General features: G+C 35.8%; 1 protein-coding gene across 6 annotated transcripts in view; it reads right to left on the bottom strand.

Moving 5' to 3' along the window:
* The window catches only part of LOC137237323 (uncharacterized), a 31,773-nt gene extending 17,535 nt beyond the window's left edge, over positions 1 to 14,238 (bottom strand). For 2 of the 6 annotated variants that reach the window (XM_067760819.1, XM_067760823.1), the window contains exons 1-5: positions 14,119 to 14,238; positions 9,733 to 9,856; positions 5,036 to 5,094; positions 1,877 to 2,305; positions 1,390 to 1,725 (exon numbers count right to left, since the gene is read on the bottom strand). In XM_067760819.1, coding sequence (XP_067616920.1) covers positions 1,390 to 1,725; positions 1,877 to 2,305; positions 5,036 to 5,094; positions 9,733 to 9,826 — 918 coding nt within the window. In that variant the 5' untranslated portion in view covers positions 9,827 to 9,856; positions 14,119 to 14,238. Of the gene's footprint in view, positions 1 to 1,389; positions 1,726 to 1,876; positions 2,306 to 5,035; positions 5,095 to 9,732; positions 9,857 to 9,977; positions 10,039 to 14,039 lie in introns of those variants that run through there. The other 4 variants (XM_067760820.1, XM_067760821.1, XM_067760822.1 and 1 more) reach the window with 4 other exon arrangements.
* Between the last annotated feature and the right edge of the window lie 644 nt (positions 14,239 to 14,882).

Here is a 14,882-nt window from a genome sequence, read left to right as displayed (position 1 = left end):
TGTTGCTTGACTGTCAATATAAACCGCAGACCCTACTCCTTCCACTATTTGGGAGCCATCTGTGTACACATGTATTGCTTCGTCGGCCATTTGCGCACCCTGGCGCCAACCGTCCACCTCTATTGCGGCCTTAAGATCTCCCTCGAAGCGCAGATAGGGAACCAGGTAGTATGTTCGTCTTGGATGACGCTATACTACTATGGCCATATGGTCGGCGCTCAAGCTGCCCCGAGGCACCGAGCCTGGTAATTATAACATTAAATTGGAAAACACTAAAATTTTTGAAAATGGGTATGGCACCGCCCCTTTTATGACTAAGCAATTTTCTATGTTTCTGGAACCATAACTCGAAGAGAAATTAACGGATCGTAACAAAATTGGGTACACATATTTTCCTTGTAGCAGAAAATATTTCTAGTAAAAATGAACGGCATCGGTTAAAGATCACGGCAACTTAGATATAAAACAAATTTAAAAGGATCGTAGACTAGAATAATAAGCCATAACTAAGCAAACAATAGTTTTGAATCAATGATATTTCACTTATCAAGTTTTGTAAGAGGATATGGGGAGACATTTTTTTTAAATGGGCGGTGCCACGTGTTATGTAGAGAAGTAATTTATCTGAAAGGAAATGTACAAATGAAGCTCACGCTGAGTATATAATGTTCGGTTACACCCGAAATTAGACACGTTTACTTGTTAATGATAAGATTGTAAGAGCTACACATGATCGCCGAGCTTGGGTGGAGGGAAATTCATTGCAATATTTTAGGAATCAATTTATATATATATTGGAACGATTTTCTGTTTTTCCCTTTTTAAAACTTTGGTTTAAATAATTTAAGATATTTTTGGCTGTCCAGCCACCTGCTTTCCTGCTTTCGCTAACACTCCATTGCCATAAATATCTAAAGCCGTATCAAGTGAGCAGAAAAGTATGTAACATTTCATACCATAGTTCCAACATGTTTTATGCCGACTCCTAACGGTGGCTGCAAGCCAATGAATTTTCACTGAGAAACTTTTAATGATAGGAATATCGGATAAAAATTTTATTCTAAACTTTTGACGCTGCTTTACACGGGACTTTGCACGCTACCACCATACCATGGCGGCCTCCAAAGATCTAATATATCCATATTGATCCCAATGTAGGATCTTTATGATGTGTATGCATAGTCTGAACTTTTACCTCTGTCCAACACGCCATAAAGTTTTCTAATCAGAACCAAAATGTATATGTGAAATCAGAGGGATTTTCTTTTGAATGGTGAAACTAAAAAAATCGTGCCTTTGATTATCAAGGACCACCCTAATCTACGCCTGTATGAATTAATATGAGTGGCTTAATTGTTCAAATTTGTTGAGTAGGCAAATCATAAGAACCTGTTGTGGCATTGAGGACACTGAGCGCCTTTTTGCTGCTGATTTAATTTGTTCAGTTATTTTATCTAAAGGATTTGTTCTCGCAAATTCTTGGCCATTATTCGAACCGGAACTGTTAGTTTCGACATCAAGCGCAAGTGCGGCTGTTTCACCCACAATTGCATCTTTGCCATCATTATTATTAAGAACGGATGATGGTGAACTTGCAGTTGTTGTTGTAGCAGCTGATGTTGTAGGAGAGGCGGACGATGTTGCTTTTGCAACTGTTGTAGTTGTGGTTGTTGGAAGCACCTCAGGATTTTGACCGAATGCCAAGCGTGCCGCACCATAGAACGGCTACAACAATATATACAAATCCAAATAAACATATTCAAGGGTAAATAGTCATGTCAATATATTTATGAATTCACATACATACATATATTTGTTAAATTTGCAAATTTGTATCTTTAATTGAATTGACAATTTTACTCAGTAAAGCATTTACCTTGATTGCCGATGGTGCAGGTGGACTACCACCAGATGTTATAACGCCGCCATTTTCTTGACCGGATGCTGCGGCTCCACCAATCTCTGCTGGCATTTTACCACCATTATCATGCTGAAGTGTGGGTGGTCGGTGCATGCCAATACCTTCAACCGGCAATTGCTGTTCGCCCTTATTATCTGGCTCAACTGGCGCTGATGGTAGCTCTGTTGTTGTAGTTTTCTCTAGTTTTGTGGTAATCACAGGCACTTGTTCCAATTGATGTTCTAATTCTTTTGATTCACTTAACGGCTCCGCACTAACGGACTTAACGGGAACGTTGGATTCAAAAGGTTGATCTGGATATGTGGGCATTTGCTCTGTTGCATCCGCATTTTCAAAGCCGAAGTGGTCTTTTAGATTTTCCAATTCTACGACGTCGGTATTAGACTAAAAATGGGTATGATGTTATTAATGGAAACAAATAGGGAAGTCAAAGTTGGAGTTAAGTTGATAATATTATAATCAGTTGTGCGTTTGGGTAACAATATGGAAGTGATTTTTTCGCTATTTCTATAATTTTTTTGATTTCATTTAATATTTTAAGATACTCGTATGTCTTGATTTAAAAATAAAAATAAATGTGAGGCGCGGTAACCTCCGAAGAGATCTAAGGCCGAGCTTCTCTTCCAATTTGCGTCGTGCTCCTCTTGAGGCAGATGAGTTTTCACTGAGAGCTTTTCATGGCAGAAATACACCCGGAGCGCTTGCCAAACACTGCCGAGGGGCGACACCGCTTAGAAAAATCTTCTTCTAATTTAAAAACCTTATTTCTAAAATTTTGATGTTGCTTTGCCCGGGGTGCGAACCCAGCGCATACGGTGTGGTAGGCGGAGCACGCTACCATCACACCGCGGTGGCCGCGACCGATTTAGTTAGTTTTATTTAGATCTTTCTCTTTAAATGGAGAGCAGTAAGTATAACTGAACTATTTCTAATGTTGCAAGAGTCTGCGCTTTATAGAATAGAATATCAGAAAGGGATAGCGACACAAATTTCTATACGATAGGGTAATAATAACAATAGTAACTTAGCGAGATATACCTCCAAAGAGATTAAAACCGATCTTCTCTTTTAATTTGTGTTGCGCTGCTGTTTTTGCTTTCCTTAATGGGCCTGCCAAACCATTGTCGAGGGGCGACATCATTCTAGGTAAATTTTCAAAAGTATTTTTATGATCGTTTTCCCGTCACTGAGTCCGGGGACCCTTGGTTATTTAGATCTGCACACTACCACAAAATGGTGGCTCACATATCCGATAGGAATAGAGTTGGCATACATTCATGTACCTGTAATTTTGTCACAGCTACGTTACGATGACAGTATTTGGCAGCAAAATCTTCAAATAAATCGCCGTATTTGACTGACTGTGATGGCATCAGCTTTTCATTCATAATAACGCTTACGAATCATGTGCATCACGACCCGATCCCCGTATAAAATCACGTACATCCTCCAAAATCCTTATCGACACTCTTGCCGCCAGATAACGATGTTGTTGTTGTTGTAGCGATAAGGGCACTCCCCGAAGGCGTTGGGGAGTGTTATCGAGTTGATGTCCCTTTGCCAGATGCAGATCCGGTACGTACCGGTACCAAGCCCACCCACCTCGGAAACGATTAGTTATGACGACATGCGACTCTCTAGGCCATCCCGCCCCCTAGCTCCATGAGGAGTTCGGGGTCGCCAGAGCCTCCGATGTCAATGAAACAGGATTCGCCAAGGATAGGTGAGGTTGAAAATTGGGTTTGAAGAAGCTATGTATTGCGCTGGCAACCTGAAAGGGCTGCGCTACACAAACCCCTTGAATGCGGTATTTTAGTCGCCTCTTACGACAGGCATACCTACCGCGGGTATATTTAACCCCCCTAATCCGCTAGGGTGCCAGATAGCGATATTTTTTTTCGATAGTTGTGTAATCAAATTTATAGAGATTGTGAGAGTGTGCCAGATTATTAGTAGCCTATGGAGTTGCATAGCAAAAAAGTAGACGAGATCTTCTTAAAGTTGTATGTCATATCATTATTATTTCTGAGGACCGGCGAGTTTCAACAAGGATTAGTTCGGCAGATTCTAGGTTCCTTAGTCCACAATCGAAGCTAAGGTATACGCACTGCCACAGTCTTTCCAAAATGTGCTATTCAAAATTTTCTAAGAAAAACAAGTAAAAAAAAGTTCTAGGCCATGCCCTGAGTTAGAAAGATAACCTCCAACTCTGCAAGTGGTCCTAAGGGAGTAAAAGATTTGCCGATTTTATCTATTTGCCGAACTTGGCTGTGATAACTTAATATTAGCCGTGTTTTTTTACACGTTTTACGTTTACGTTTACGTTTGCGCGTAAAAAAACTCTTATCCTCGCTTAGATAATGCTTAGGAGTAGGTATAGCGGCAATGGTTAAATAACTAGCAACAGCACAGGGTGTACCGAAAAACGGAGACACAACCCTCTGATGGCCATAGTGTATAACATATAGCTGAATCATTTGCGATTAATTGTGGACACGCACCATTTTAAGAGGTGATACATAGAATTAGTGTAGAGGTGAAACATGGACACATATTTCAGTTGAATCTGAGTATAATGCGTATTGAAATTTAGTAGTACTAATTTTATGCGCGGCAATTTCAGAAGAGTGATAAAATTTAACGCTTAGCAGTCCATATAGAGTTTAAGCGTAAACGTCTATAGATGTAAAAAAAAAACAGCTATCTATAGCATGTACAGACGGCTCAGCATTTTTGTACTAGGAGTTCAAAAACTTTATAACTATCTCATTTCATTTATTCCCCTACAAAGCTAAGCACAACTGAGTATAAAAATAGTGCTCGAAAACGTTATGAAAATAGAGAAATTTTAGTGGTGTTCATCCAAGTAAATGCATTTTTAACGAGTATGTCTTATAAATGAGTCAAGTGTATGAGTCAAATATGAGTGCACATAGTATGTTTTAGTATCAAAAAAAGTAAAAAGTTGACCAAAAATATATATAAAATTTGGGGGTTTGACTTGACTCTACTCAACATCTTATCTGCTTATGTGGTTGTCTTTTTACACAGTACACAAAAAGTTGATAACGAATTAACGTAAATAAAATAATTGAGCTTTATTGAATAACTCACTTGAATTTCTAAACCGCTCTTCTTAGCCCTATAAGCACCTTCGCCATATATGGACGGACCTTAAAATATGAATATTTTAATTTAACAAGTTTATGTACATATACTTAACATAAATCATGTATATTTAAAGCTAGGAGGTTAAAAACTGAAAATTAGTAATTAAAAATTTGCAAAAAAATTTTGTGCGTAATGCTGGCGGCAGAGTGAAGGCGAGAAGCGTTGCTATAATACAAAGATAGAAAGGTATGCAAATAATATATTATGAAAAATGATTTCTTATGAAAAATTTTAAAAGTTGTCACTGTGCCAGAAACGTTCCAAGCTTTTGAAATACATGAAAATTAAAATTGCTCTCGCTTAAAAATAGCTTTTAGCAAGCACTCTGTCGTCAGCCTATTTCCAGAATTTTATTCAAAAAAATGATTGTTTTTGTATGTTGAACTGCATATTTTTCATGCGTATTTCAAAAAAACGTAAATTGTACTTCAGAATAGTCTGTTGAAGTTCAGAACCGTAAAATACACTTCAAAATAAACAATTGTGATTTTGGAAATTAAAATGTTTTTCAGAATAGTCAATAGTACTTAAGAAAACTTAAATTTATTCCTTCTGAATTACAATTGATTATGCTGAAGTACATTTTACTGTTTCGAAACAACAATTTATGATTTCTCAAATACATCCGAAAAACGTGCAGACCTACAACCGTTGTGAATTCCTACAAGTGAAGAATTTTTTCATTCATCCACTGCCACAACTACAGCTTTCATTACTCATACTTAGCATTGACTTGACTTATACTGTTTTCACACAGACGGCTTATTGAATAATAAAGGCAGTTTTCTACATTAAGACGCTTATTGAGCTCAATCTTCCCTACAAAATTCGAATCTATTATTATTTCATTAGTAGCTAATCGAATGCCTAATGAAGTCAAAAGCACAATGCAACTCTGTTGGCAGCGTTCCGCTTCCGTTTCCGCTTCTTAGTTTTCAAAGCAAATGTCATTGTCTGCATGGCGGAACAATACAAGTTGGCCGCATCGAACAGCTGATTATAACCTTTTTTATTTGATTTGATACATCAACTACCGGCGCAGTACGATTTTGACATTTGTCCATCGAATTTACAAGTACATGGAATTTTGTTTGTTTGTAGGTATGTCACCATGCTCCCACTTTGTATCGTTCCGCCATGATTGTCTGCCTCATCCTTCATACTAATCGAGCAGTTACTCCTGTGTGAAAGCAAAAAATTTACGATTTCATTAGCAGGTGAAATGAGATCATTAAGTTTCTGTGTGAAAACAGTATAATACTGTTTTCGAACTGCGCCGATAGTTGATGTATCAAATCAAATAAAAAAGGTTATAATCAGCTGTTCGATGCGGCCACCTTGTATTGTTCCGCCATGCAGACAATGACATTTGCTTTGACAAATGACATTTTTAAGCACTGAACACACCTAAAACTAAGAAGCGGAAACGGAAGCGGAACGCTGCCAACAGAGTTGCATTGTGCTTTTGACTTCATTAGGCATTCGATTAGCTACTAATGAAATAATAATAGATTCGAATTTTGTAGGGAAGATTGAGCTCAATAAGCGTCTTAATGTAGAAAATTGCCTTTATTATTCAATAAGCCGTCTGTGTGAAAATAGTATTAGCTTTACTTATGAACTTAGCTTTAATTTTGCTTCACTTTACACATAAAATCTGCATCGTACTTGATTTTCTCCAAAATTTAAAAAGTAAATAAATGTATTTACTTTCAAATAAATGGCAACATACCAAAAAACGTTTGAAAGCATAAATGGCATCCAAAAATGCCGACGCTACTTAGAACTTACATAGAAAATCAAATCGATTTAAACTTATTGGCGCATAATCATAGTCAAAATAAAATAGGTTTTAAATTTAGTTTCAGCTTTTTTGACAGATAGCTCATAGAAAATTATGTCAAAAAGCTGCAACTAAATTTAAAATCTATTTTATTTTGACTATGATTACGCGCCATTGGATTGCCCCACCTAATCTTTTTAAATGAGTCTATAAAAAAATCAAACGACATATTATTAGACATTTTTAAAATCTAGGTAATGGATAAAACACGAGCACTCAATTAAGCATATATGTGGCCCGGCCTATGAAAAGGTGGCTTATGACTCAAAAAAGAAATTGCGAGAAACAGCTGTTAACAGCCGTTTTTTTTTTTTTAGTCATAAGCCACCTTTTCATAGGCCGGGTCACATATTTTGAAATATGTAAATAATGCAATTTACAAAATATTTGAATAAAATTTGGAGCAAATGATTCAAGCAATCGAACAGTAATTGAACGAATGATCCAGCCTGTCTACTATTGTTCAATGAAACAATTATCCTTGAATTTTAAGAAAAAGGACTTCTTGAACTATTTTTAACACTTCACCATAATAATAAGAGGAAAAATTGTATTCATAACCAACACCCTAAAATGTCAATGAACTGTCAAATAGCCGAATAAATACGTTGAGCGAATGTAGAGAAAACAATTTATGTCGGTTTGTTTTAATGGTGTGTTCAATTTATACTTATTATTAAGAATTCATGAGCTTTACACCGGCTTATAATAATTGAATATTCAATTATTATGTTTTTCTAAGAGAAACTGAAAAGAAGCAAAGAAACATTTACTGGTATATTGCGATGGTACCATTTCGAAAACCGCCACTTAATCATCATCAGGCAATTTCGTAATGTTATCAAAGGTTTCACCGAGATTCGAACCGCGAATCACACGGTGAAATTGCAGTTGCCTTAACCACTAGGCTATCCTGCTTGTATTTGTTTCCTTGCTTAGTTCAGTTTATCTCATTTCTACACTAACACAATTGAGACATTTTGTCTCTATTAATTTACGTGTTATGTAGATTTATTTTTGTAAAGTTTCTTTTTCGTTACGAATGAGAAGCCTTGTAAACTCGGGCTCAGTTTTACATATTTATGTTTGTTTGTTTTAATGGTGTGTTCAATTTAAACTTATTAATAATAATTTATGAGCTTAACACCGGCCATAGTAGTACAGCGTCACCAATCACAAGACGAAATGGGGTTACACACACACCCCACAAGACGAACAGACTACCTGATTCCCTAACTGCGCTTTGGAGGCGATATTAAGGCCACAATAGAGGTGGACGGTTGGCGCAAGTGTGCTCAAATAGTGGGCGAGGCGATACATGTGTACAGAGATGGTTCCAAAGTAGTGGAAGAGTAGGGCTGCGGTATACTGTGCTGATCCGGATATAAACAGATCCTACAGGCTGCCGGATTACTGTAGCGTTTTCCAAGCGGAAATAGTAGCCGTAACCAAAGCAGTAGAAACCCTGAAAGAAAATAGCCCAAGCTGCAATCGTGTTAACTATTATATTGACAGTCAAGCAGCAATTAAGGCAATAATCTCGCATAGCACAGCATCTAAATTCATGTTAGAGTGTAAGCAGCCTTTGGAAAGAATCGGGACAGGAAGAAGCATACATCTATATTGGGTCCCAGAGCATATGGAAATAGATGGGAATCAAAAAGCGGATGAATTAGCTAAAAAGGGCGCATCCCTTGAAGCTTGTTCCGTAGACGTCCCAATTAGACTGGGCGAAATTAAGAGAAGGCGAGAGGTGCACATGATCCACCAAGCAGGAAAAGCGTGGGTTCAAGCGCGGGGCTGTAAAGTGTCGAAGGTTATGTGTAGGTCTAACAACCTTAGACTAACAAAGTTGCTTGTATCATTAAAAAGAGAGGATTGTAGACTCATGACGGGTATTCTGACTGGACACTGCCTTCTGGCGTCACATGCCTTTAAATTAGGCTTGGCCAGTGATAGCAGATGTAGGAAGTGCGGGCTGGAGGAGGAAACGATCGAGCACATTCTGTGCTCGTGCCCCACGCTTGCCTGGCTAAGACTCCAGCTATTAGGAGTGATACAGCTGTCAGATATAGAAGCAGCAAGGGGCTTAAGTCCTAGGAAGCTTCTAGTATTTGCCAACAGGACGGAGTTATTTTATAACATAGGTCTTGGTTTTTGATAGGGTTTTTTAGTTTGGTCGTTAAAACAAACTTCTGGTAACACTACGGTCCTCATGGATCGGCCAGTTCAACCTAACCTAACACCGGTTTATAGTAATTGAATATTCAATCATTATGTGTTTCTAAGAGAAACTCGGTGAAACCACTGATAACATTACGAAATTGCCTGATGATGATTAAGTGGCGGTTTTCAAAATGGTACCATCGCAATATGCCAGCAAATGTTTCTTTCCTTCGTTTCAGTTTCTCTTAGAAAAACATAATAATTGAATATTCAATTATTATAAGCTGGTGTTAAGCTCATGAATTCTTAATAAAAAGTGAAAAAAATGTATGCTCAGTAATTTGATGTAAAATTCCAAATGGATCGTTACTACTCAGGGGTGCGTTCAGAAAGTTATCACTCTACGACTAATCAACAGTTGTGTTTTATGAAAGCGTCTACTGCTTCCTCACAGTTACAGTGGTTTAAACATGAAATCTGGCTGGAAAATCTGTACAAAAAATCAGTTTTTCTTTAAGTTGTTTCGCGAAACTTGTTTTAATAGTTTAAAACTAAAAAAATTTAGTTTAAGTGCAAAAAGATTTAAAAAGAATTAAAAATTCCTCGAAAAACTGTGCAAAATATTACTTACCGAAAAAATACGGCAAATTGATTGTTGGATACGCGTTAAGCCCAATAATACAACTAAATAACCAAATAACTGCTTGCAGACGATTGAAAATCATTTTAACCACCTTTTCTTAGACCTAAGTAGGCTGCATAAAAATAAATAAAAAATATCATTAACAAAACTAGTTTTTTAGAGTAGTGTAAGTTTACTTTAAAAAAAGGTAAAGGTTTCTTAATGAAAATGAGCATTAATCTCATCAAAATTACTTTTAAAACTAAATTTTCCAAAAGTGGACTGAGATCAATTTAAATCAAAGATATATGCAGACAACTTCCTATTCTTTTCTTATCGTAAGTTATGAGCAAACTAACCCAATAAAATCAAATATACATATACCTACCTACTTTATGCAAATATGCAAGACTAACAAAAGCTACAAAGAGCACTTACTATGGCACTTACAATTAAGATGAGGTAAAATTATCATATTACGCGCTTGCAATAAACGGTTTAAAAAAGGATATAACCAACGTCAGCAATTGAAAAGCACAATAATACATTCACATACACAACACACATAAAGGCTCATACACACTTCCCTATGTAAAATTGTATAAGTTTCTATGTATGATCATTAGGATGGGTCGTCATTTAAATGAAATTTTTTTTAATTAATTATGTCGAACATTCGGATGTACAAACCCTTTGGCAATGACTTTTATTACAGTCGAAAAAAATAATCCTTTCCTGAAAATATGTTGCTATTAATAAGGAATACGCATGCGAATTTTTAATGCTCGGTCTTCACTAGCATGATCATATCAAGCAAAACGGCTTGTCAAACAACGTCAAATGCGTTTACCATCCGTTTCAAATAGAGGGTGACAATTAAATTAACAAATAAGTAAAAACAGCAATTACCTGGCAAATTTGACATAAACATTTCAAATGAAGTCAGTTATTTGACATAATAACACCAGCGTCAAATGCCTAGCGCGGATTTGACCTAGTGAAAACCAAGCATAAGGCCGTTTCTGATGTTACACATTGACCTTATAAAATCAAAGCTTAAAAATGACGTGAGCATATATTTTTAAAGCTCATTTCAGTAAGCCGTGTCAGTCAGTATTAGAGACATTTTGGGGTGAAAATCAGTTTTGAGACATACAAAAACTATTACTGAAAAGTATAAAAATTATTTGCCAATACACTTTATAAATTATTATTTCATTCCCTAAATTTAAAACAAGAAAATAAAAAATTAAAAAAATATATACACATATACAAAGGCGGTTCAGAGTATATATAAATTGCAAATTTGATATTGCGTGGAAATAGCAAATAAAAGTTACTCATCTTATGAATATATTGTCTCAGCTAGTATATACAATTTGTTGATTTGTTGAGTTCTTTGTGATTTTCGCTTTAGTCACAAAAATAATTTCCAAAGGAAAATCTCAAATTTAAAGACTTGAGGTGGTATTTATATACAGAATTCAGCTATAAATAAGCACATAAAGCATAAACAATTGTCAGTCAATGCGAAAAATATAAACGTTAAGAAAAATTGTTAAATCTTAAATTGACTTTGAAACTAAACCAATAGCGTTTTGTGGTGGGTGTTTTCATAGTTACAACAACAACAAACTTCACTATAGCTTTTAGTCGAAAAATATATGACCCACCCTAATATGAATACGTCGTAGTTACAGTTCATGCATGCATTCACATTGACACTCTAAAACACATTATGCGCTTTGGCAGCTAAAAATAGCTTTCAAACAACAAATCGATATTCCTCCAACTAAAGCAAAATTTTTGAAATAAGAAAAACAGCAGCAACTAGAGGCCATTCGAACGTTTGGTTTCGATTTCGGGTTGTCGTTTAAGCGGCAGTATTTTCTTGTTCGGCTAAATAATCGTCTTCGTCCGCAAAAACGCCGAAGTGGGGCATTATTTAATTTTTAACTAATTTTTTGTCAAAAGATATTGTTTCCTTCTATATTCAAATGTACTCAAAAAATGTCATTCTGACAAATGCATATGGCGATTATTTGACAGCCCTTGCTTAGAAATCAGCTGGCTGTGTTTTACTGTAATTACTAATTAAAGTGTTTAAAGATTGTACATAATACTGAAAAATCATCTCTATTAAACGGTTCAATACAACCTTCTATTTCTTATTACTATGTTTAATTGTCATTCATCAGCTGGTAAATTTTACGTCAATTTCGAAGAAAGTTTTCAAACATGGCGAAACAATACAAAGAGGCGCCAGTATGACATACATACAAGCAAACACACACACTCAATGTATTTTGATTTTATAATTCTGTAGTTTAATATCAACGTCCTACTGCGCCAGAAATTGACGTGTCAAATCAGATTAAAAAAGTACCAATAAGCTGGGGTCGAATCGTAACATACGTTCCGTAATCGAATGCTGTTTTTTAAATCACATTAGCTCCGGAAGGGTGTATCGAATTAATGAAATATGCGAACTATGGACAACGCGTACGCACTAGATCCAAAATATAATATTATTTTATTAAATAGTTCGATAGCCTAATTTTTATCGCTTGGCTGAAAATAGTTTTCGATATTACGATTCCATAGCTGGTTTCCTTTCATCACATGTCGGCCGTTTGATCAAATCGAACATTTGGTTTCGGTTCAAAACCCAGCTTCGTTCGGACTCTAGTAGCAACAACGCACTGTGGGTCAACAAAAGGACTTTTGGTGCTAAAAATATATGAATACATTTATGAATGCTGACTTCTTTTAGTTGTATTTATTGTGTAACATTGTAAAGCCGAAATAAGATTTTCTGGAGAAGATAATTACTTGAATCAATAGACAATGATGAAACCATGAAAAATAACGCAGTCTTTGAAATAAAAATTCATTTCTTGAGATCATTTACGTTAATTTGATGCATTTTCTTTTGAGCGTTAATAAAGCTTTTTCCCCTTACAACAAAAATAGTCGAGAAAAAAATTATCAACCTAATATCTTTTCAGCAACAACATTTCAAACCATTGCAAATATTTATATTTTCTTGGCCTTGCCTAACGGTGCCAATGGAGGTGCACCGCTGCGCTCGAGGCATTATCGGCATTTGAGATTACATCATCAACAACCCTTCAGTGCGTGGAGAGTTTGAAACGTTTAAGGCCTAATAACACCACAGAGGGGTGGATGGAAACGAGGAAGCGAGCGGGCTGACCAGGAAGGCAGCGGCCGAAGTCCATTATATTATGGCGATAGGTTCTCACACAAAATTGTTGGAATGACACTGGCGTGGAATTCCAGAACTCCGGCAGGCAAAGGCACTAATACAGCCAAAATTAACCTCTCAAAAAACAACTTTAGAATTTAAATTGTGGCACATTCACAAACTAGGTACTGAGATGGTCAGACTGCAGAACACATCCCTCTCCAATACGATTCCTTCGAGAGAGGCAGACTAAGAATTCTTGGAGCGCTAAAATTAAAAAGTAATTACATACACTTTTCAAACCGAGCACCATCCTCAGTGAGACTGGCTTGGATGAGGTGCTCTGAAGAGGATAAGGGCAAAATCGACCTATAGGTCGCAGTGCATTGCCTCGCAATCTATTGATCTTTCAGCTGTTCGAATAGTGCAACGTGACTTAGGCGGATGAAATGGTGGTAAATAATACAAGGCAACCAGACAGAAAAGCAATGTTTTAATTAAGGAAATCATTGCGCAATTGAAGGAATGAAAACAATTGCCTGTTTTCTAATTTTGTAATGCAGTTTTACTAATCTTAGCTTTGTACTTAATTTCTAATCAATTGATTTCTTTATTATTTACATTTATATAATGCTATATTAATTTTAAGTATCGATTTCACTATATTTCTTTGAAATGCATTGCAGGTCATATGCAAGGGTTCAAGGCGATTTTTTAGTCAAACCCATATACCGCAGTCCTTCGTATGCATGTTAATATGCACATGTTTATATATATATATATAAACAACAAATGTGAAATCCTGAATGGGGAGTTAATCCAACTACATACCTACATGCATACATTTACATTTTACCAACTTTTTTTGGTTGCAATATGCTAAGTTGAAGCTGAGATGTATATATATATTTTTTTTAATTGATATAATCATAAACATTTGTTTATCACAAATTAAGTAATTTTCATTAACTGAAGGAATATTTTCATCATTAGATGATTATTGCGTTAGTTTTTTATATATTTGTAAGGTTTTATTCAACTTCATGCACACATGCATACATGCTACATACATGCATGAATATCCGCCTTTATTTTTGTAAGCCCTACTAACTTGTATTGTTCTTATGTTTGTATCAATGTATATCTTAAAATCGAGAATACATAAACGGAACTTGTAAGTAAGTCTGTACTTTGTTTACTTATATTTAGGTATATCCTTTCTATTTAAGTTATTTCCTTTTCACTTTTAAATAAACACGCTTAAGTAAACACGTCCGTACTGCCTGAAAGTATGAAACACTTTGGTTGCCATCATCTTTACCACAACAGTTTTTACTGTCAATTTTTACATAAAGCTTTCAAAGCAAAAAGATAAAAGCTTTCAAAGCTAGAACTAAGCAAATGTCAAATATGTTGAACGGGAGTACATTATTTTGAAGAACACTTTTAATTTGCCGCTATGAAGCAGGCCACTTAACCTGATACTTCAATTATAAATGATTTGAAGCTGCGTGCGAGCATTTCCTATTAGCAATATTACATATATGTAGAAATATAATAATTAAAAAAAAATGTTTAAGTTAAACGGTTTTATTGAAAACAATACTTACATGAAGTAATAATAATACTGTGACGAATATTAGTGACACTAAGTGATACTCACATCACTAGTCTGATGTTTTTTAGTAAATGAAGCCACAACAACAATAAAGCAGGCAGTCACTTGTACCTGCATAAACGAATCAATCATTTTGTCTACACATATGTACGTACACGCAGCGGAGAGAAAACGCACAAACACATGCATATATCTTATCTGAGATGCGTTCAAAAGTAGGCAATAATTTGTGCAAGTAACACTCACAACAACACCCGCATTTGAGCAGCTATAAACGTAGTTATAGTTGGTAATTTTATAGCTGCTAACTAACTAGTACATTCTAGAATACAACCG

The sequence above is a fragment of the Eurosta solidaginis genome, chromosome 1, assembly GCF_040869045.1.
Source record: "Eurosta solidaginis isolate ZX-2024a chromosome 1, ASM4086904v1, whole genome shotgun sequence".
NCBI classification, from domain to species: Eukaryota; Metazoa; Arthropoda; class Insecta; order Diptera; family Tephritidae; genus Eurosta; species Eurosta solidaginis.
The sequence above is the reverse complement of the archived record's forward strand: the minus strand, read 5'-3'. Positions and strand labels throughout refer to the sequence as shown.